This window comes from Sphaerodactylus townsendi, linkage group LG07 (genome assembly GCF_021028975.2).
Source record: "Sphaerodactylus townsendi isolate TG3544 linkage group LG07, MPM_Stown_v2.3, whole genome shotgun sequence".
Lineage (NCBI taxonomy): Eukaryota > Metazoa > Chordata > Lepidosauria > Squamata > Sphaerodactylidae > Sphaerodactylus > Sphaerodactylus townsendi.
The window spans coordinates 78085141-78107507 of record NC_059431.1 but is presented as its reverse complement, the minus strand read 5'-3'; the positions used below and the strand labels follow the sequence as shown (position 1 = coordinate 78107507).

Sequence of the window (22367 nt, the reverse complement as noted above, 5' to 3'; positions counted from 1 at the left end):
AGCAAACACCCACAGATTAGTTAATCAAGCTTCCTTTTTCTTACAGAGCAGAGGAGCAGCCTTTAAAACTGGAACACATCTTGGCCTCAAACTGCAACTTGGGACTCGATTTTAATTTCCTATCATAAAAATCCATCTTTATTTTTCTTTCTTTGCCTCAATTCAGATATACACTGAAACATGCTAAAGAAGCTTCACTGTAGTTTGATATGGCATTTGACTTGAGAAGTAAGCTTTTGTGAATAAACGAATATGGTGGCGTGTAGGTTTACAAAGTATAGTTTGGTACAGTAAGTGCCATTGCTCCACTCATGGAGGCCTCATGAATCATAGAAAAATAGAACTTCTGAAAAGATGGAAGTATACCAGCAACTCTGCTCTAAGTATTCCCTGTGTACTTGGAACTTCGAGCCCTTGTTTGGGTTCTAAACTGTGGTTAACACAAGTCCTGGTTTAGTGAAATCCCTGAAATGAGCTGAGGCTTATTAGTACTTTAGCCTTCTGTATGTCTTCGGTAGATTCCACACAGCATAATAATAGTGGGTGACATCCATTATTTTTAATCTGGGTCTGTTTTATTCCATTTTTGTCTTTCACATGGGTGCCCATTTTCCGTGAAGGAAACAATCCATTTTCTTCCTGCCCCTTTGCACGAACCAGCTATATATATTTTTTTACAATGCAAATGCGCAGGCGCAAACATTCTGTTCTTCCTGCTTACTGATTGGCTTTTCCATCACCACAGTCCCCCTTCTGCCCTCTGCTGCCCTCTGCTAAGAGAACGTTTCCAATTGGTGGAGAATCTAACGCAACCCTGAGAGCCCAAGCAAGACCTTCCCCTTCCATTTGTACAACACGGGGAAAAAGTTTAGCTTTTTGAAACCATGACACATGTAAACATGAAGCATGCAACACCCGCCCTTAACGTTGTGATATACAAAATATAAAATCTGTCCAAAAAGGAAGCCAAGCAATTATGTCCCAGCCACAATGGCCCCGTTCGTTGTGAATCCACTGCTGTTCACACTTGGGTGAGATGGCGCTCACAGTTGCTGCCAAGGGGGGAAAACATACTTGGGGAACGATCCTGAAATGGTGGGCTATCACACCAGTTGGCAGCTCAGGAGAAACTAAACTAACATGATGTAAAGTGGGTGGGGCAGGAAAAATAAAGTTGTGGGTGCCTGTGCCATTCCCTTGGTAGCAGGTTCAACCCAGGATCTTCCAAAAACCTCGCAATTTTGGCGTTTTCTTTTAAAAACCGGATTGAGGGAAATATAGCAGGTCAATCCAGCTTTGGGGAAGGGACCCATGCAAAGTTCTTCCCCAAACCAGAATGCTTCCCTAAGTCAAACTGTTATATTTCTACTGTGCAGAATCCACTTTTGTCTCTTTCCTTTAACACAAATTTCAAAAAGAAAATAGTTGTGTTTCTCCTGCTGTGACTAATTCTAGGTTGGATCATAAGCTAGTTTTAGTCAATGACATACCAAATGGAGATCAAGGAATACATCAAAACAACAAATGCAGAAAAACATCACTAACAGCTGCTTTCTTAAATGACCAATTGGGAGGCATCATTAATTCACTAATTCCCAGATATTGTCTTGCAACAATTTCATGACCATTGTGCTTGTGATGATCCTCAAAAATCTGAATTTCCCAAAGGTGGAAGAGATCCAGTCATACAATAGAATTCTTTGCTGTTCCAATCAGATCTCATCACAGAGACAAATCACAATAGAGAGGAAAAATTGTCCCTTGTCACCCTTGTGTCTTTCAATAAACACATACAAATACATGTACATTCTGCCAAAGTGTCTTCTACTATTACAGGTATCATCTGACTTTTATGACATTATTTTATATCTTGCAATTCCACATTCTGCTTTGTGTACATGATACCTTGCATTAGTCCATTTACTATTCTCACTGAATTTCATATTTCTTGTCCTACTATAGAAGAAGAAGAGTTTGGATTTATATCCCCCTTTCTCTCCTGCAAGGAGACTCAAAGGGGCTTACAATCTCCCTTCCCGCCCCCGCCCCCATCCCAACAAACACCCTGTGAGGTGGGTGGGGCTGAAAGAACTCCAAAGAACTGTGACTAGCCCAAGGTCACCCAGCTGGAATGTGGGAGTGCACAAATTAATCTGGTTCAATCAGATAAGCCTCCTCAGCTCAAGTGGCAGAGCGGGGAATCAAATCCTGTTCTCCAGATTAGAGTGCACCTGCTCTTAACCACTATACCACACTGTTTTTATGCTGTATGATTCATTTTTTAACTTTCCATCGTTACTTTGTAATCCGCCTTGAGACTCAGTGAGAAAGACAGGCTATGAATAAGCTAAGCAAATACTGTTCATGTCTCATTCAGCAAGTATACAGTACACAGCAAAATAAAAATCACCCCCACACTCACTCTTTTGAGACCTGTTTAGCAATCACAACTGCATTTTTTAAAAAAAATCTATGCTAGCTCATCAGACTGAAGGGGTTTTCCTTCTATTTTTTACATGACACACACTGATCAAAATCTCAGATCTATGTGGCAGGGTGTGTGCACTGAGAGAAGAACGAGTGCTGATAAGGGCTGAAAATCTTGTTCTGTAAATGGCTCCCATTCCCACAAAAAGGACTTGTTTAGCACAGCAATCACACAGCAGCAGCTTTTACTTTTTTAATTAAAATGGCCACCCTTTAAAAATGGAGCAGTCACTTTTCCTAGTCATTTTACCTTTGCTCATTCATTTACACAAACACACATTTGAAATGGATCCCTGATCAGCACCAGTGATAAATGTAAATAAAGTTGTCAAAATCATGAAAGTAATACTGCTCCAACAGAACCATCTGAACATAGCTGTAACAAACCATTTTTGAGACGGTTTATGAACTGAAATAAAAAATAAATTGAAATGAACTAGACAACCAGAAATACATAAACAATGACACATGCACTGATATTTAACATATGGTCTGTGATATACAGACCATAAAGCAAGAAGGAGAAACCTAAATGCAAACATGCAGTGAACTCACTGGGAAGACTCAGCAGCACTTCCATGTTCACTGAGCATTTATGAATGCAGGTGTTTGCTCTGTCTTGCACAGTATCACTAAAATCAACATACACATGGAAAACACTCATGCCACGTACACTCTAACCTTGGCACCAATAACATAATACAACCACTTTGCAACAGGCAAAAACTCAGCCCAAATTGGCTCACTCCAGAATTCTTACTATGCCAGTCATGCCAGTACCACTCAACATAAACAGCTTGGCATGCAGAGTTAAAGCTGTTAACCCCATGGAAGTTTTCCCTGCATGAAACGATCTCTAAGCTGGACTCTGAACTCCCCCTTTTGCTGCTGGGCATGTTGTTGGTTTTTACATAACGATAAAAAAAAGAGAAACAGGAATCCAGATAATATTTAATTGATCAAATAATGCATTCATATTTTTGTTGTATGCTTCACTGATAAAAATGTTTACAGATAAAAATGTTTACAAATGTTTGAACAATCAATTCATTTAAAGCTAACTTCTCATAAATATTTACCTCCTAGTGGGAATAGAAGGATTTAAGTAACTTTGGTATGAGGATTCTAGAAAGTGACAAGATATCTATGTATCCTGGATACCTTAGAGAGAGTTTCTTGGTACAGGGAGGGGAAGTAGATGGCCCCCAAGAGAAGCTGTTCAGGGGAAGGTGATAGAAATTCATTACATTACTTACTTATCTAGTCTCTCATTTGCTTGCCGCCAGTGTGTCTGCTCTCTCTTCCATCGTAAGTTCTCATTCATCCCTGAGAACCGATCGTTCCCTACAAGGGAACATTCAGATTGAAACTTTAATAGTTACATTTCTGAGGGATATTTGTTTCTGCAAGAAGCTACATCCATTGTGATATCAACAAGGAAAACTGTAACATTTTATGCCCAGAAGAAAACAACCATGTGCGATATGGAATTACTGAACTACTCCAGAACAGTACACCCTCAAGATCAGCAAGGCATGGATGGGGTCAGGGAGTGAATCAGTCCAGAAGTACAGATAGGGCACAGACAAAGCTGCAAATTCTGGACCCAACTGAAGTTGGCACACCATGGGATCAGCAACCAGGAGAAGGTCCTGACTAATATGCATTTTCACATATTCCCATTACCCCAGTTATCTCTTCTGACTCCAGGAAATATGGTTGCTGGAGTAGTGGGACCCCCCTGGACAGAAAGCAGAGTGAGTGGGTGGAGAACTGCTATGTGGAGAAGTTGTGGCCCAATTTGCTCCCCTCACAACCACCCCTGACTAGGGTGTCTTTTTATCTATGTGGATCCGATGACCCCAGGCATGGGAAAAATGCATGTTCATCAGTGCTTTCCATTTGCACTGCATTGGCAATTGATTAGGTACAGCCCACTCACCTCTAAATGAGAGAATGTATGGAACAGATTCATTTCTAAGTGCACTAATCAGAGGCCTTTGCCGCATGAGTCATTTACAGTGTATCCTGCCACCAAATACTATGTTTTTCCCCTTTGAATTCCATGTTTTTTCCTCCTTTTGGTTCCAGAAACATTACCCCTTCAAATTTCATCCACTGCTTTCCCAATGGTAAATTGTGCATGCAAAAAGGGTCAGAGGTTCCTTTAGACCAGGGGTCGGGAACGTGCGGCTCGGGAGCCGCATGCGGCTCCCCCGCCCCTGCACAGTGGCTCCGGACACAACACAGCTGTCCGGGAGCAGGGACTCTCCCCTCCCCGGACCTCACTGAGGTCATCCCCCGACTGCGGGCGCTCCGGCAAGTGAGAGCGCCATGGAGACGGCTGGCGGCAGCCCTCCTCCTTCTGCTAAGGTCGACAGCAGCAGGGAGCGGCAGGCAGCTACCGAGCCTGGCCCCAGCCAGCTGGCTGGGACCAGAGGGAGGACAGGGCCGCTGGCGGCGGCATGGTGTGGAGCCTGTAGACTTGGCCGAATCGGCCAGGGCGGTGGGCAGCAAGGAGAGCGGCGCCCGCTCAGCGGGACGACGGCCACAGCCGCAGAGGGCACCAGCAGGCACTGGAACTGACGCCCAGACAGGCGAGGAGGAGGGAGGGAAGCAGGAGGAGGAACCCAACGCCCAGATGGGGCCAAGGTGACAGCGGCGTGGCGTGGAGGCAGCAGACTTGGCCGAATCGGCCAGGGCGGTGAGCGGCAAGGGGAGTCGTGCCCGCTCAGCGGGACGACGGCCACAGCCGCAGAGGGCACCAGCAGGCACCGGAACCGATGCCTGGACAGGCGAGGAGGAGGGAGGGAAGCAGGAGGAGGAACCCAACACCCAGACGGGGCCGAGGTGGAGAGGACTTGGCAAGCTCTGGAGGGGATAAAAGGTGGAGGGCTGCACGTGGAAGAGGTCAGTGTGCTGAGTAGCGAGACGAAGAGGGAGAAGGACATGAGAAACCGGGAGAAAGAAAAAGGACGAGGTGGGGAAAACGGAGGAGAAGGTGGTGCCAGGGAAAGTCAGAAAGAGGGGAGCACTCCGTGCCAGACAACTCAGAGGTCCTGGTGTCCCAAGTCTCACCCCAACTGCCCAGGCAAGCTGTGGCCACAATGACTGCCACAGCAGGCATGCAGCTGCCGCCACTGAGCCATCCACTACAAAAAAGGGTTCCCTCCACATCTTCTCTCCCTCCAGTGCACGCGCCCACGAGGCTCCACCCTTTCCCCACACACCCCCACAGAAAATGTTCAAAATGTCTTCTCTACACAAATAAAATACAATTTTCTCTGTAGCACCTCATGGACTCCACAAGCAACACACTACAACTGTCTACTCTATAGAAAGTGTACAGGCAAAAAAACAACAACCCATATACAGGGCTATCCTCATTTCAAATGTCAAAAAGTATCTGCGGCTCCAAGTGCCCTCCCCTCTGTGGAAAATGGGTCCAAATGGCTCCCTGGGTGACAAAGGTTCCCGACCCCTGCTTTAGACAATATATAATCCTGACCCGAATAATTAAAAATCATTTCCATTATTGCTTCATGCATGGCTTGCTTTCCAAAGGTTATTTTAGTTGTTTTTATATTAACATTTTGCTTGTGGGCTCATTGATAAAAATGGAGAAACAGCATACCAGCTGGCATCCTGCAACGTCTCATCATTTCGCCCCTTGCTCCCTCTCCTCTCAATAAAGCCTCTTCCAGACGGGCTTTTACATCTCTTGACTTCTGGAGGACTTGAGTACTGACTTTGTCAGAACTCTGCTTACCCTGAATGGACATAAGGAAATAAAGTTAAGGAGCTAAATTCTCAAATTGATGTATCCTTTAGCATTCCTTTAAACACACATATACACACACAAAATCGCCAATCTAAACCCAGTTATGTGGAACCAGAATTTTGCAGAAGAAGACAACAGAAGAAATACACTTGAACTTAGCAAGCCTTTATTGGCATAGAAAGAAATACACTTGCGGAATGGATTTCCATGCTAGAAATTCAGTACCAGGCAAAATGAAATTCAAAATGAGCAAAAACCTTGACTGGATGACAGTCCACTTACCTTGTACTCAAAGGCTGAGACGCAGATGAACAGAAGGTCTAAAATTCGGTTGAGCTGCACAGATGGCAAATCTAAGATCCACTTCTTGATAAGATTCTGATCAGCATTTTTCATGATCCACAGAAAACAGATCAACAGGCAGCGGGTAGTTTCTGGACTTAAAATGTTGGATTGTTTGTATGGCTAGGAAAAGAGAAATTAAGATGTCATATAGAAGGAAACCACAAAGATAAGTGTATTTAAATAAGCTCAATCAAGAGTAAAGAGAGTAAATATTAACAGCATCATCAGACATCATAAATAACAGCACAGGCTTTTTCCTTCAACTTCCTCTAGTCTTAGTTTGATGGAGAAAAATTTCTTCAATGGAGAAAGACTTCTATTGATGCAGAAAGGATTCCATTCTTTATTGAAGTCTTTTTCCCCCTGGAATAACACTTGGTGAAAGAGAATCATATGGAGAGCTGCTGCTGCTAGTGCTGTTTGGGTTCCTGATTGCTTGGAACACCCTTTCAAGTTGCCAAATATGCAGTTGCTATGCAGATCTTTCAGCTGGGAAAGAGTCTGTATCTAGGGTCAAGCTACAGCCCCTACAGAGCAGGTTGCTTACTTATGACATGTGCCAGCAGAGAGGACTCGTCACTTCCTGTCTGAAACACAGTCATTCCCAAATGATGAAGGGCTGCAGTAAATCTGCCATCTAGAGAAGGCTCTTTTCAGGTTGAAGGCTTAAACTCTCCTGGATACATTCCTTCTTCAGGCAGGGAAGATCCCAACCTATCACTTGGTGTGGCTTCCAGCAATAGATCTGTTAGCTGGAGAGGGCTCCATTCTGAGCAGATCTGCTCATGGTCAGCTGCTTCACAACAGTTATCCCAACATGGAGCCTGTGGGTGCCATGGCTCCCACTGCCACCTTTCCTGCTGTTTTTACAAACTGGGTGGGCCAAGTGGGGCTTTTGCCCTGCAAGGCTTTTGACTGGCTGTGCAGATTTTAAAGACTTTTTTTACAGCAACAGATTCCACCACAGTACAAGGATCTTCACTGTGTGATTGAAGGAAAACTGCAGCATCCATTGCACAGCTGGCTCTGACTCATGTGGCAGCCATTTTGTGGTTGTCCCCATCATGCTGTGTCAAACTTCCAAAGGCTCAAAACTTCCAAAACAGGCTCAAAAAGGTTGGGGACCCCTGGTCTAAACTATGACTTATGAGCATTTTTGCTGCTCTTTGCAGGTGAAAACTGCAGAGCTGAAAAGAACAGTTGCAAAACATTCAGGAAGAGGATAAAAACAAAGTAATTTGTTGTTCCTTCTCTCAGAAAATTATTTCAGGTGTGAATATAACCTTGATTTCAAGCCAACCAGAAAATCAAGATGAATCCTAAAAACTGGCTCTTGTAAGACAGACCATTAAATAGAGTGCCATAAAAAGGATGTTTTTGCAAAAATGCTCTGTCAAACTTACCACAGTGGACACAGATGGGCTAGAGGTCCGTAGGACATTAAATTGGTTCCCAGCAATAGCAAGGGCAATATTCTGGTTAATTGGGTTTGAACCCTCTTGTTCTTCATCTTGAGTTCCAGTGCGTCCTTTCCCACCACGACCATCTGAAACTACATTATAAACATCTTACCACTATGCACCACCTGTAGCTTGAGATTAATTTCAGCTAATTTGTTGGGAAAATACTATGTTAAAATGTTTCCAAAAATATTTCAAACCCTTTTAAAAAGCCAGAGATAGGAGATATCTACATATTGTTGCAGCTATTTAAAGAACATTAGATAAAAACACTAGAGGATATATAAAACAGGTTTGCAAAATAATTTCTGAAGGACTATAGTCACCCATCCACCAAATCCATATCTTGATAGAATACCCACTATCCATCAAAGAATGGCAATGAATGAACAGACAAAACTCTGGCGTATTCCACACAGGCCAAAAACAGTGCCCCAGGGATGGTAAAAACACCGTCCCTGGGGTGCTGTTCGCATGGCTGCCACCTCCACAACAAGGCAGCGCCATGCTTTCCCCCGCATACCGGGGCTGAAACGCTGTTTTCCTGCCTTGCTCAATGAGCCATTTGCACAGCACCATGTTAGAAGTGCCGCTTTTCGGTGCCTCTATTTTTCCCTGTGGTGAGAAGATAAGTGTGGGGGGAAAAAGCTCTGGGGCCACTTGCACCTCAGAGTGCAAACAGCCCCAGGGCTCCACCAGCATCATATATGCTGGTGGGAAGCCGCTGTAGTGGCCCGTGCGGAATCCGCATCTGAGAAGCATCCAAGATGGAATTTCACCTCTATAGAACTAATCTAGGAAGAAAGGTGAAATGAAATGGGAAAAGATGATCTCGCTAGAGGTGAGTCTGTCTCCTTAGGGGATTCATTAACAGAGAAGCTTAGCAACTAATAAACATCTCTCTCTCTCACCCTACAGAACAGCCACAAAGGCTCTGGATAGTTAGAGAAGGAAGATAGTTTTCCCAGTGAGTATGAAGGCTACCCATCTTTTAAAGAATGTGTCTAACAGAAATATGTACAAAATTCATTAATTTGCAGCTCAAAATCAAGCTGTTCATAAAACCTGCATATATTACAAGGAAAGCTGACATAACCAAAGAAAGGTCTTTTGCTCATAGTTTTAAAATTGCCATTATCTGATCAGTTTTCACATCTGTGCAGTCTCTTTGGCAATAAAAGTTGTCAACAACAAGCCTACGATGGAGATGGAGTGGGGAGCAGGGAGTAACAGAAGGAAAGGACTTTAAACTAGGGTTTATCCTTCTTCCAAGAAATCTGGCTTTCACTAATGTAATCAGAGAGATTTTTCAATGAGAGGTAGGAACTGCAGTCCCATAAATAACACAGTGGGACTCACTTCTGGCAATACATGCATGGTATCAGTCTGCCTAGGGGTGGAGAGCAGAAAGAAAGGCAACTGAATTAATGCTTGTATTTCTACCGTGCCGTTAAAGTGCTCATTGATCAGCATAATCGGTTTCTGGTTCTGACGCAAGAGCTCAGATTGTTCATATTTCACTCCAAGGAGAACTGAGGGGAGCTTGCTCATCTCTAGAAGCCCTGGAGACATCAGCCCTGGGGCCCTGAGGTAGATTGTGGAGGTGACCAGTCAAGCTTCCTAGAGGCAAGAAGGTATTTCCAAAAAGTAAAGCAGCCCTGTATCACTGCACACAAGATTTAATGTTGGCAGCCAGTTGCAACCCAGAGAATATTTGTTTCCTTTAGTGCATGGATCAAGCAAGAGATGCGATAGCTCCAGCTCCTACTGCTCACTCTTCATGGCCACTCTTTTCCTCCTCCTGATGTAGTATACTTGCTCTATTGCAGGCAGAAAGTGGGGTCACATGGCCAAGGAACCTCAGCTCCAATCTATTCATGCATCCCTCATCCGTCTTGTCTTTACATTGCTACTTAGATAAGAACACCAACAAAATCACAACATCGTATCTTGCCTGTAAAATCGTGTAACTGTGGAAGGGCATCCAAAATTATCCCAGTCAAAGGCAGGTAAAGGGCAGCAACTTTCCTTTTCATTTCTGGTTTCATGCAGAATTTGTCCAAGTCATGAGAATTCAGTAGACTGTGGATAGCACTGACAGCTTTCCGCTGTACCTTACTTATTCTGTCGGCACAAAAAACGAACGTTTATTATTAAGACATGAGGAGGGTTATGAATAAGGCTATATTCACAAGTTCACTGTTTCCAGGGTATCCTTAGCTTCTGTCTGACTAAACATGCAGTGAAAATTCTATGTTCAGGCCTCCCAGTGATTTTTGAAACTTAATTTTCAGATGCTTGATGACTCAATTCTAACTATGGCACATGGGCAGGGAAGACACACAACCATTTCCTGACTTTGAATGATCCTGAGCAGCCACTATTTGCCCCTCACTACACAGATGTTTTCGCAGTAAGGCAAACAGCAACTCACTAATGCCACTTAAGGTCAGAAAAATGGCCCTCTGCCTTCATACAGTGGTCACAGTCCAAATCAGGCTGCCACATGCCTGAGAGTTAAAATTCAAAAATGGCTGTGAGTTCTGAATACAAAACTCCCAGGAAGTGTCTGATTTGACACAACTGGTTGGACCTGGAAACAGAGTAATGCATTCTTGCACATATTTATTTGCAGAAAGTTCCACGATCAGGCCTTGAGGTCTTGAACCACAAATCTGAGGGTCTGAAGCTGTACTCTAGCCTCATGAGCTCTCTGAAAGCCTCGGGTACAGAATAGAACATGGATGTACACTTTAAGCCTCTATGCTTAACAGGCAGTATGAAGACTCTTCACTGGCTATACTGGTACCAATATTAGGAACCGCTAGAGGAGTACTTTCTACACTTCAGGCCAAAAATTAAACAGTGCACCATCTAGGCCTGGGTTTGAGCATCGCCATCAACGGTTCAGGTGCACAGCAAATATTTTTAAGACACTTGACTGGGAATTCAGTGCACATCTTTCCCCTAATGTATCAGCAATAAGCACACAGCAAATCCTTTAGGAAAATCTAATCCTACCCTTCTGCTTCTGTATCCAGAGCAGCTGCCAACTCGGTGAAGAGAAGGCCAGTTAGAAAGTGCTGCTGTCGATAATCTGCTGTTAGGTCAAACATGCTGGCAATTTTTTGATCCTGAAAACTTGAGCAGGAGCTTGAATTCTGCAAAAGAAACAGAAGGTGGGGATGGAATAGTGATTACATTGCAAATTAAAGCATGGATTTCGCAGAACAGCACTGTTATTAGGAAGCTGTGCATCCTACCTCATCATTCTCTCTCTCTCATTATCTCAGGTCTGTCCTGAGAGGTCCCCATTCAGGGGAGGAATCACAGTGCTATATTAGAGTACAGAAAGGATTAGATTTAATTTCTAGTTTCTCCATTTAAAGGACCTTAGAGCTAAAACAACATGATACGTTTTTAAACAACCCTAGGTCCAAGTTCCCAGACATAACTTGCTTTTCCCTCAGCTAGTGGTGTTTTTAAAGCTGTGGCATTCAATATGGCTAGGGTCCACAGCATGCAGGGAGAAAAGACTCTTGCTTTCTCCCCTGCTTTTCCTGAACCAAAATGGCTCCAGATGGGAGTTATTCATCCTAGTTTGGAGCTGCACAAACAAGGAAAACTCCATGAGCTACAACAGTGTTATGCAAATAATCCCCCTGAAGGTCATTTCATAGAGATATCAGCCTCCAGTTGGGACCTGGGGTCCCCTGGAAATGCAGCTCATCTCTGGGTAGCCCTGTTCCCAGAGGTCCCAGAGATCTTTTCTCCTGGGGAAAAAATGGATGCTTTAGAGAGTGGACTTTATGACATTGTACCCCTGAGGTCCCTGTCATCCCCAGACTCCATCCTCAAATCTCCAGTTTCCCAACCTGGATCTAGCAACCCTACACTCCCCCCCAATCCATTTCCAGTGGCAGGAGCCCCCCTCCCGCTTCCCCCCTCACTGCTGCAGTCCTCAGCCATATTGAGCTCCCCAAAGATGTAAAACCAATGCTCCTTGCAGCTACTGTATGACTGCAAGGAATGAAAGTTTGCTACAAAATGTATGATAGACTTTGGTTCTCCGTTAGAAGGAACTGGGAGAAACCTTTTTCTTTCCAAGACCTTGGAGAAGAAATAGCTGACTATATGTATTGGTGATCTGATTAGCAATTCAACACTTTTTGCTGTTTTCATTGCAATCAACTAACACTACTACAAATATAAGAGACAGACACATGATTTTATATAAACCACGGGTTGTTCTCTTCCCTCCAAAGCATGAATCCTGGTATGCAGGAAAAAGAGCAAGCCGTTGTCTGCACACACTTAAAAACAATAATTTCTGTATCTCAACCACAAAGGGAGCAAAAGGGGAGGAAATGTGTGAGTCTGAAGATTCTGAAGGTTGGTTTCTGTAACCAGAAATCACAGTTTGCTGCTCCATGTGATTCAAATCATAGTGAATAATATTGTGTAAACCTTGATCCTTCCTATTGGTTTTCACTTAGGGGATGCTCTCTCTTGCCTACTTCTTGAACCAGTATGATGGGCAAGAGATAGTCCTGTTGTATATATCCTTCTCAGGAGGCTGTTAGTGTTTCATTTGACACTAGCCCTCTACAACAATCAAGAGAAATTCTACATGTCCATGTTGGAAACTTCAGGCCACAGTGGGATTTTCTGCAGACCACTTCATATCCCAAGGCAACTCTGACACACAAGATCTGCATTTTTACAAAGGCCCAACTGTTTTTGGTGAAAACAAACATGAACATGGTGTGCAACAGCTGCTTGCCAAATGATACAAAAAACTAGAGAAGAGAAAGGAATTGCTAGGGGCAAGCAAGTACTTTGAATTTGTGCAGCTGCAAATCTGCAGCTGATCCACAGGTAAGCACTATTCAGGGCTAAAGCCTGTTCCCTCTTCCTGATTCATAGAAACCGCTGTGGTTACTCAAGAAGAAAAAGACACTCTGCATGTGCTCCAAATATTCATATTATTATATTCATATTACAATAGCTCCTCATGTCCTTGAAATAAAAAAATGTACAAGTTGAAGCATTATGAGATGCAATTTGCACTGGACTCCACAAATAACCAATGGATTATTACTCAGCAACCCCCAACAGCCAACCTTGCACCAGGAAAGAATTACCTTTATTGCATGCCCAGCTTTTAGTTGGCAAATGTTCTGCAAGGGGAACCAGAATTGCTCATTGAATATCCAGAGGCAGTATTAAATTGTGCAACACAAGCAAAAGACACTGCTGACTTCAGTAAGTCTACTTTTGCAGGTTATCCTTCAGTGTAAAAGGAGATGATGCTCTTACCTAGCATTGGGATGTTCCTGTCTTGAATACAATCTCTTAGTTCTAAACTACTGGACTGCATCCCAGTGGAGTGTCAGGCCAGTGCCTGTCAGTTGATGGGTGGCGGGCATTGCAAAGGGGAATGGTTTGGTTTTGTACTCTGCAGGTGTCCAGTGCTCCCTCCTCCCTCTCTACTTTCCGTAGACGGCCTTGGCAGCCCTGGAAGACCTGATATGGGCTGAATCCCCACTGGGAAATTTAATCTAGATCAAACCAAGTTTGAAAATAAACTGCACCTTTTCATCAAGGTTTCAACCTCCCCACCGCAGAATGTTTCCAGTGAAGACATCTAGGCCTATCTCGGATTCATGAAATGTAACAATCCCCACTACCATGTGATTGGCTCGGCAGGTCTCTCCTGATTGGCTGTCGTGCCATGTTAGGGCGGAACCTTTTTTCCTCCCGCAAAAACATGCTCATGTTACGACGTCAGCACATCATCATGTCAGCACATCTCCCCCACCCAAGTTTCTGGTTGGCTATCGTTCTCTCGCGCTCTCGCAAGAACAGGACTGCACACACTGATTGGTTGTAAGGCATTTGTGTCATGCTCCACAGCGGGAAATCTGAACCAGGATTAGACCCCCGATCCTCCCCTCCAAGCTGGATCGAAGGTGTGTTTTTTGAAAAAGTAGTACTTTCAAGCAGGTTCAGCAAAGACACGGGATAAGGGGAAGAATGAGCGCCAGAACCGGGATGACTCCTTGTTCGTCGATCAAGCAGTGCAGAGTTCTTCCTGAATCATTGATATTTTGTGTGAGTATCACATGAGTAATTGACTGTGAGTATCGGCTTTTATCATGTGGGAAGCGTGTGCTGTTCCCAGGCTTGTAGTGCTTTATAGTGAGAATCATAAAAGCCATTTGGCTAAGGGGGGCGGGGGGCTTTGGGGAATATAGGCAGTAGGTTTGGCGGGGATCTCAGATTCGTCTTTGCTTCATGTTGTCCTTTAGTATGGAAATAAAAACTTTAGAACAAATCTACAGGTTCGATTATTTCTGGACCTGAGATCTGACAGGAGGTGCTAAGTTGCTTTTAAAGGGTAAAATCTAGTTTCCAAATCCTTGTGCCAAGAATCAGCAGTGAATAAGCAATTTTACAAAAAGCCTCAAGACATATTTCAAGTATTAGAAAGACAGTTTCAAGACAAGCCTTCAAAAATGGATCTCTTCACAGAAAGGTTTACAGGTTTGCAACCATCAGGAGCAACCTTTACAACTCTTGCTGACAACTTTAGGACTGAATCCATCATTAGGCATTGTAACTCAAATGGGTTTCATTAAACAGCTGAAAATTGTAATTTTTAAATTATTTTTATAATTATTTAATAATATGTGTCAGAATGATTATATGGGTGCCATATGGATTTTCTGAATCTAGCTGAAAAACATCTTAGGATGACTCTTGACAAAGGCATTTTGCACTGAGGATACTTACCGTATATACTCGCATATAAGTCGACCCGCATATAAGTCGAGGCACCTAATTTTACCACAAAAAACTGGGAAAACTTATTGACTCGCGTATAAGTCGAGGGTGGGAAATGCAGCGGCTGCTGGTAAATTTCAAAAATAAAAATAGATGCCAATAAAATTACATCAATTGAGGCATCAGTAGGTTAAATGTTTTTGAATATTTATTTCAAAGAAAAACAGTAAACTGGCTCTGTAAGTGGAAAAGTGGGTCAACAAGAACAATATGGTATCAACAATAACTTTAAAAGTACAAAAACCTTAGCTCAACCAGCAACCAAGCAAAAACACAAGAGTTAAAATCCTCCAAAACTGGATTCCTCCTCATCATCTGTATGTCCAAATGTAACCCAACTTAGATTTTAAGAGGGATATTATCAGAAATGGAAAATCTACTATTAGCTTCCATTGTAAACAATGGGGGATGGGGCATCCCCTTTGGGGGTCAATAACTTTGTATCCCCTGACCCAAACTTCACCAAACCTGGCTGGTATCATAAAGAGACTCTCCTGATGAGACCAGACAGGTTTGGTGAAGTTTGGTTCAGAGGGTCCAAAGTTATGGACCCTCAAAAGGGTAGCCCCATCTACTAATAGCTCCCATTGAAAACAATGGGGAATGGGGGCACCTCATTTGGGGGTCCATAACTTTGGACCCCCCTGAACCAAACTTTACCAAGCTTGGCTGGTATCATCAGGAGTGTCTTCTGAGGGTACCCTGAAATTTTGGTGCTGCTAGCATAAAAACTGCGCCCCCTGCTGGCCGGCAAAGTAAAAACACACAACAAATTTTAATGACCCGCATATGAGTCAAGGGGAGCTTTTTCAGCATTAAAAATGTGCTGAAAAATTCGACTTATACATGAGCATATACGGTAAATTAACCTTTCATAGCCTCTCTGTCTACACATGAAGCTGCCCTATACTGAATCAGACCAAGGTCATTATTATCTGCTGAGACTTGCAGTGATTCATCAGGGAGCAGAGATTATTCACATCACCTACCACCCAATTCTGCTAAGTGGAGATGCTAGGAACTGAATGTGGGATGTTCTACATGCCAAGCAGATGTTCTATCACTAAGTCACACAACACTTCCCAAATGCTATTAAGGCAGAACAGAATATGGAAAAGCCAATTTTGATACAGTTTTGCAGAGCGCATCAATCCCATCCCTCAGAGCACATAAAGAAGAAAGTTCTCTCTCTCTTTCTCTCCCTCTGAGAGGAGAGGCACAAACATGCTTCCAGAAGGTTCCAGAAATTGCTATGCACAATTGTGGCTCAAGGAGGACCACAAAGTCAAATTGAAGTACTTCTACCCAAATTGCTGAGGGTGAATGACAATACAGGGAAGAGAGTCAGCCTAAAATATTCTGATGCTAGCTTGATGCTGGAAATTCAAATGGCAATCCAATCCCTCAACATAGCACACAGCACAATCTAATCAACTGCATCCTCAACAGAGAGCACCTTTAAAATGCCACTCACAAAAAAGGCGGGGGGAGAGGGGAGGGAGGAGAGGAGATGGCCTTGGAAAATAGATAAATCAGGGCACAATCCAAGTACACCTTGTGCTGTCCTCTATAAAGGCAGCTTGCCAAGGGAAAGTTAATATTGTGCAGAATTTCTCTCTCTCAGCAGATATCCAGTTCAAACATCAATCTGACAGAATACAAAAGCTCCAGTCACACTACCGTACTCTTGGGATATACACATTTTGGCTCTCCCATATAAGCAATGAACTCAGAAAATCTGCTGCTTATTTTGTTTGCCATGACCTTCTAAGGTCTACCAGTTCCAGCACAGTAGACAACAAGGAAGGATAAGAAACATTTTGGTTGGAATTACTAGGTCGGCCTAGTGGCTACTGCAACTTTCTTTTATTGACTGACTGGGCTGATGGATCGACATACTCTGGTGAACAAAGAATATGACTCTCCAGTGTTTGGAAGGACTCGTCTATCATTTCTGAAAAATGCTGCAGTTTTTATGTGTTATTTGGCTAATTTCAATTCATTAGGGTAAACTTGTATGAACTATTACTCATGTAATAACTGCAAGTGTTATGTGCAAGACAGTTGCCATGAGATAACTGCAAACCAGATGTCCTAGTACATCAGTGAAGAAGGAATTCCTAAATGTAACTGAGATCAGATCTTCAGTTTATTATGGTCAGTATTGTCTACTCTCTCTGGTAGCAGCACCCCGGTGTCCAGAATAGAGATCTTTCACATTACTAAAATTATTGCTTTAATTCATTATTGTAAGTTAAAAGATAAAGTATATCAGTTTTAGGAATTCTTTGAAATGTCAATGCTGTATTGTGAAGACTGTCAGGTTTCATTTCCATTAAAATCAGATTTCTGCCCATTGTTTTCCATACAGGGAAATGAAAGATTTTCCTGAATGGACGGTTTTTCACCAAATAGTATTGAAATAACAGGGAATCTAGGTCACTCCCTCTTCTAAAGCATTCTCCCGTTTCAAGTGAATAGGGCAAAGGGGATCTGATTTTAGAGACCCTTGAATAAGGTGTCCCCAGTCATCTTCTCTGCATAGTGGGAAAAAATGCAAAAACAGCTGCAGGTTTTCCTGGATTGCCTTAAAAAACCCTTGGAACTACAAGTAAAGGTTGACCTTCCATAGCTGCTACACTCTTTCTCACCAAAAGATCTCAGATTTTTTAATTCATCCACCACCACTTCATGGACCTCCTTCCTTGTATAATGCTCCTGCTGGGTCCTAGTGCCTAGTGTTCTCCTCCCCGAACACCAAGCCGGGCTAGCTGGACAATGGCAGCAAGCTGCTGATCTCCCGCTAGACCTAGCAACAGCCCCCCATTTCCCCCTCCTCCAGCCCAAACACCAAGCAAGCCACTGCTCTCCCTCTGGGCCAGGCAACAGTCTCCCAATGGCCCCCATCCTCCCCTGGCCCAAATACTAAGCTGCTCTGAGTGCTTGTGAGGAGGGTGGTGCACAAATTGAATTAAATAAATAAATACAAATAAATAAAGTTGGACTTGGTGGGACAGCAATGGCAAGCCGCCATGCTCCCACTGACCCGGGCAACAACCTCCCCACACCCCCTCCCCCCAGCTCAAACACCAAGCCAGGTCCAGCATGACAGTGGTGGCAAGATGTTGCCCTCCCACTAGGCCTGGCAACAGCCTCCCCATTCCCCCCTTTCCCCAGTCCAAATACCAAACCCACCTCCCCCCACAACTCACCACTTGCTCGTTACCTGCTCATAGTCCTTCAAGACTATTTTCTACTGCAGAAGCACGTACTACAGTAGCATCACTAATGACCGCACTATTATCTTTCTGTGAGACAGAGTATAGGAAGGCACCCATGCACCCCAACAATCATGTTATGGAGGAATAACAATCTTCTGGTTTGTTGGGAGTAAAAAGGAGGTAGACTGCATGGTCTGTCTTTGCAGAGAAACCATTAAAAGCAAAGGCAGCCTACCAATTCAAACGTAAGCAAAAGGAAAGGCAGAATATCAAAACAAATAAGATATTAGTTTACACAGAATCAAAACAGCCGCAAAAATAATACCTCTCCAAAACTAACCCCCCTTAGTGACCAAATGGTACCTCTCCCTTACTACCTCTCCTGGGGGCGAAGGTTAAAGGAAAGGCTAGGTAGTAGCAATAAATTAATGATTGAAATGAATCAAACCAATCTTTCAAGAAAAGAGCTCAGCACAGTCCAGCCAAGCCAGGTGTGGCATCTCAGGCACAGTGAAACACACACATGATGCCCAATGGTCAAGGTAACTAATGGCTGCTGTTTAAAAATGTTCCTCCTCTTGAAGAAAAGACTGTTTGATTGAACGCCATGTTGCCAACTGTGGATAGCAGGCTAACCAGAAGTTTGCAAGTAAACCATTAAGCAACAGGTTTCTCTGATTATTTGTCTCCTAGCAGCTGAAACTACACTACTATTTAATTGCTATTGTGCATAATAGCCTTGAAAGACCTGTTGCCCATACAGCTGGTAATACTCCTATATTTCTTTACAGAGTTGTGCATTTCTGAGAATCTTCAGAAAGATTTTCCTTCATCACCTTATAGGTACATCTAGTTCCTATATATTTGGGATTACACAACTTTATCTGTGATGGCTTCGTTGTTTAAAGCTGTTATCACAGATCAGCTATTATACAACATTTCCTCATATCACTCCTAGGAGTGATGCCAACAGGAAGGTGCATCAAGCCACTCATGTGCAGTCTTGGTATACAAAGATAACAAAGATCACGCAACCTGATGCATGATAAATTTAATATCTGTCACTTGTGCATATTGGATGCTATCAGTTAAAGGTGGTTGGATTTCTATGCAAATTCTACACCAGCTTTCTCTATACAGAAGAGTTGGAAGAAATTTACCTGAGATGACAGGGAAGGGGAGGGAGATACTGGAGCAGATCCTGATGGCAAGAAGAAGAGATTCAAATTGAGGTAATGTTCATGACTGCAGAGAATTTGCAAAAACTCCAGCCTTATGGCAATCAGTGTTGGAAGAATATTGAGTTTATTTGACAACTAAAAAATAAACATTCAAAAGAGGTGCATAAGAAGAAAACATAATTTTTCAGAGAAAATCCCAGTCTCCAGCAATAAACTTGAACAATAAAGCAGTAAACTTAAAAATTGCTTTTTGTAATTCTTGCATTTAGTAAATTTGCATCTACTAGCCACTCTCTGCTAGTAGTAACATTTAATGACATTTCAGGAAAGAACCAATACAATGCTTTAGCAAATTTATATGGGAAATATTTATTTGTTTAAAATATTTCTATGCCATGTTTCTACCCAAATAGGGCTCTCAAGATAGCAAACATCCAAACATTAAAACAGTTAAAATATTTAAATGTAAATATTAATTTTTAACAATAATAATGATAATAATAATAATCTTAACAGTGTGTTTTCTAGATTGTCCTATTCAAATTTACTCCTATTCAAATTCAAAATTGTTATTTATGACAACAAACAGATTCACACTAATTATGTGTTGTGCAAACTGCATTTGATAACTGGTAATGATCACTCTTTATGGTAGTCCCTGGTATCAGGACTACCAAAAGCCTCAGTTTTCTCCTAGTAAAGTTTTCTCCTAGTCAATTTGTAAAATGGAATATTTGAATCAAAGAAAAAAGATTAGGGATTCTGTTTTATCCAAGAAGGCAAAATACAATGTGAAATGCCTACCACTTGCAGCAAAGATTCAGCTAATTCTTTCCCCTCATGACTTTTAAAGGAAACATCTCGGCTTAGGCATTCTGTTTATATTCAGACCTCATGAAGTAACTGAATTTTTCTTGCAATAAGCATGAACCTGGTGTATTTTGGATCTCACATGTGAATTGTCTCCTCTCATGTTCAAAGCTGCAATTGAATACTCTCTGGTTTAGGAAATCTTCAAAATAATTCAATATAATATAATATACTTAATATAATTCCAATTTTTGGTGATGTCCAAACAGAGTCATTGTAATATACTATTAGTTTCTTTCCCAGTAATCAAAGACGTGAACTGAAACAAAGTAAAAGTTATGTTTTAAATGAGGCTTACTTGATTGCAGTAGTGTTTGATGAGGTTAAACACAAATCCACGATCCATTAGAGAAAGAAGATCATACAAGAAAAATGCTAAGCTAATGTTGATTTTTTCTGCTTGCTCATTTTCCTTTCAAATGAAACAAAAAGATATTAATAAATAAACTCAGCTGTATTTTTATCAGTTTAATAGGAAAGTATAAAATGGGAACTGGGTGGTGATGAAAGGAGAGTGGAGAAACAAATCTGGGGGTCTCAAGATCCAATCATGGGAAGATACAATTTTGTGAATCTCATTTTTAATATTTCACCTAGGATTCTGAACAAATATTTACCTATTTTAAGTACTTTTGTTGGACTGTTCACAAAATAAAATTAAACAAAACATGAATCAGAGTGGAAGGTTACATTCAGAAATCGCTTGTTCCCCCCACCCTCCTTTATTCCATACCAGGATTGAAGACTTCCGAATTTAGAACTAACCACAATTTTGATGACTTCTGAATTATGTGCCTTAACACACTGCAGTTCATTCTGAGTCTATAGACCCAAATTATAAACAAAGATGAAACTGATTAAACTCTGGTTTAGAATCCCAATTTGAATCCAACTGCAATTTGTTACAGTACCCAATTCATACGTCACAACAAATCAAGGTTCATCAGGAGTTGGATCCAGACTAAATTAGCATTTTTTACCAATTCTCCCTTCCCACTGCAGATAATTCTTATGTCATTCTTTGGGGTCCCCTCTGTTCCAGGAGAAGCATTTTGTGGGAATCAGTGGCTGTAGTGAAAAGAGGGAGATAGGAAGTTCCCCTTTTAATATTGGAAAATTTAGTTTGGATCCAGTCCTAGGATCAATATCTGGTGCTGGTAGTATGTCCTCAATAAATGCATAAGTGAGAGACAATTATTTATCCTAGACTGGGAAATTACCTTTTGTGGCTTGACTAAAAGTGCTGCAACTTCTGAAGTGACCACATTAACTATAGTGGTGATATCATCCTTGAAACGATCAGAAAATCGACTTCTGCGGGGAATATCCTGTTTGTCCATGTTATGAACATGCTGAGCCATGCTCTTGATCTTGAGAAAAACAGATGTTGTTTATTAAAAGTGAGACTTTAAGGCATGGGTACATGGGGAATTTGATGGGTATAAATGTTCGGGAGCCTCTATCTTCATTGTATCAAAGCTGAGACAAAGAGCTTTCAATACCATGCTAATAAAATTAAGAATGCAACATAAGTGAATGAATACATTTTCTCAGAACATTTCATTACCCCTATATACTATAACAGTGTGTGAAGTTGCCAGAGGCACTGATACAATTGGAGAGCCTGGAGCAACTGGGAAAGATCTGCTAAGCATTCTCCTCTCCCTTTTTCAGGTATTTTCAAAAGACCAGCGCTCACCAGAGGTGTGACCTATTGCCTGAAGTTGAAGGGCAAAAGCCACAGGGTTCTTAGTCTTTGACTCATTACCTGTGACTCACTGCTTGTGGCTCATTTTGAGATGCTTTCTCAGGAACTTGAGTTGTCAAGACAACACAAATTAATGACCCAATCCAGAAGAGAGACGGAATGGGGCATGGGAGCAGTGTGGGGCTGTGCCAATGTGTTTTGCCCACCCTGCTGACATAAGGGGCACCTACGCCAGTGGAAAGAGCAAACACATCAGCAGGTAGGCACCGTGGAGCTGTGCAACACCCAAACCTAGAAAGGCCCATCACTCAGAGCTGCACAAGTGTCTGGAGCATGCCAGCATGGAGGGGGGAGGCTGGGGGGGGGGTGTTCCCAGGGCTTTAGTTGGCTTCCACCGGCTTTTCAGTTTGGGAATGCAACCGTGCAGCTTTCTGACAACCCCAAAGAAACACATGAAGTAAGTCATTT

At 42.5% G+C, this 22367-nt stretch overlaps 1 protein-coding gene across 1 annotated transcript in view; it reads right to left on the bottom strand.

The window, feature by feature from the left end:
• DOCK8 (dedicator of cytokinesis 8) overlaps positions 1 to 22367 on the bottom strand; it is a 116524-nt gene that overhangs the window by 34168 nt on the left and 59989 nt on the right. Inside the window, exons 25-33 of the mRNA XM_048503898.1 lie at positions 21412 to 21561; positions 20490 to 20603; positions 19301 to 19456; positions 11095 to 11234; positions 10028 to 10197; positions 8017 to 8165; positions 6551 to 6733; positions 6122 to 6257; positions 3744 to 3831 (exon numbers count right to left, since the gene is read on the bottom strand). Of these exons, the coding sequence (XP_048359855.1) occupies positions 3744 to 3831; positions 6122 to 6257; positions 6551 to 6733; positions 8017 to 8165; positions 10028 to 10197; positions 11095 to 11234; positions 19301 to 19456; positions 20490 to 20603; positions 21412 to 21561 (1286 nt within the window). The remainder of the gene's footprint in view (positions 1 to 3743; positions 3832 to 6121; positions 6258 to 6550; positions 6734 to 8016; positions 8166 to 10027; positions 10198 to 11094; positions 11235 to 19300; positions 19457 to 20489; positions 20604 to 21411; positions 21562 to 22367) is intronic.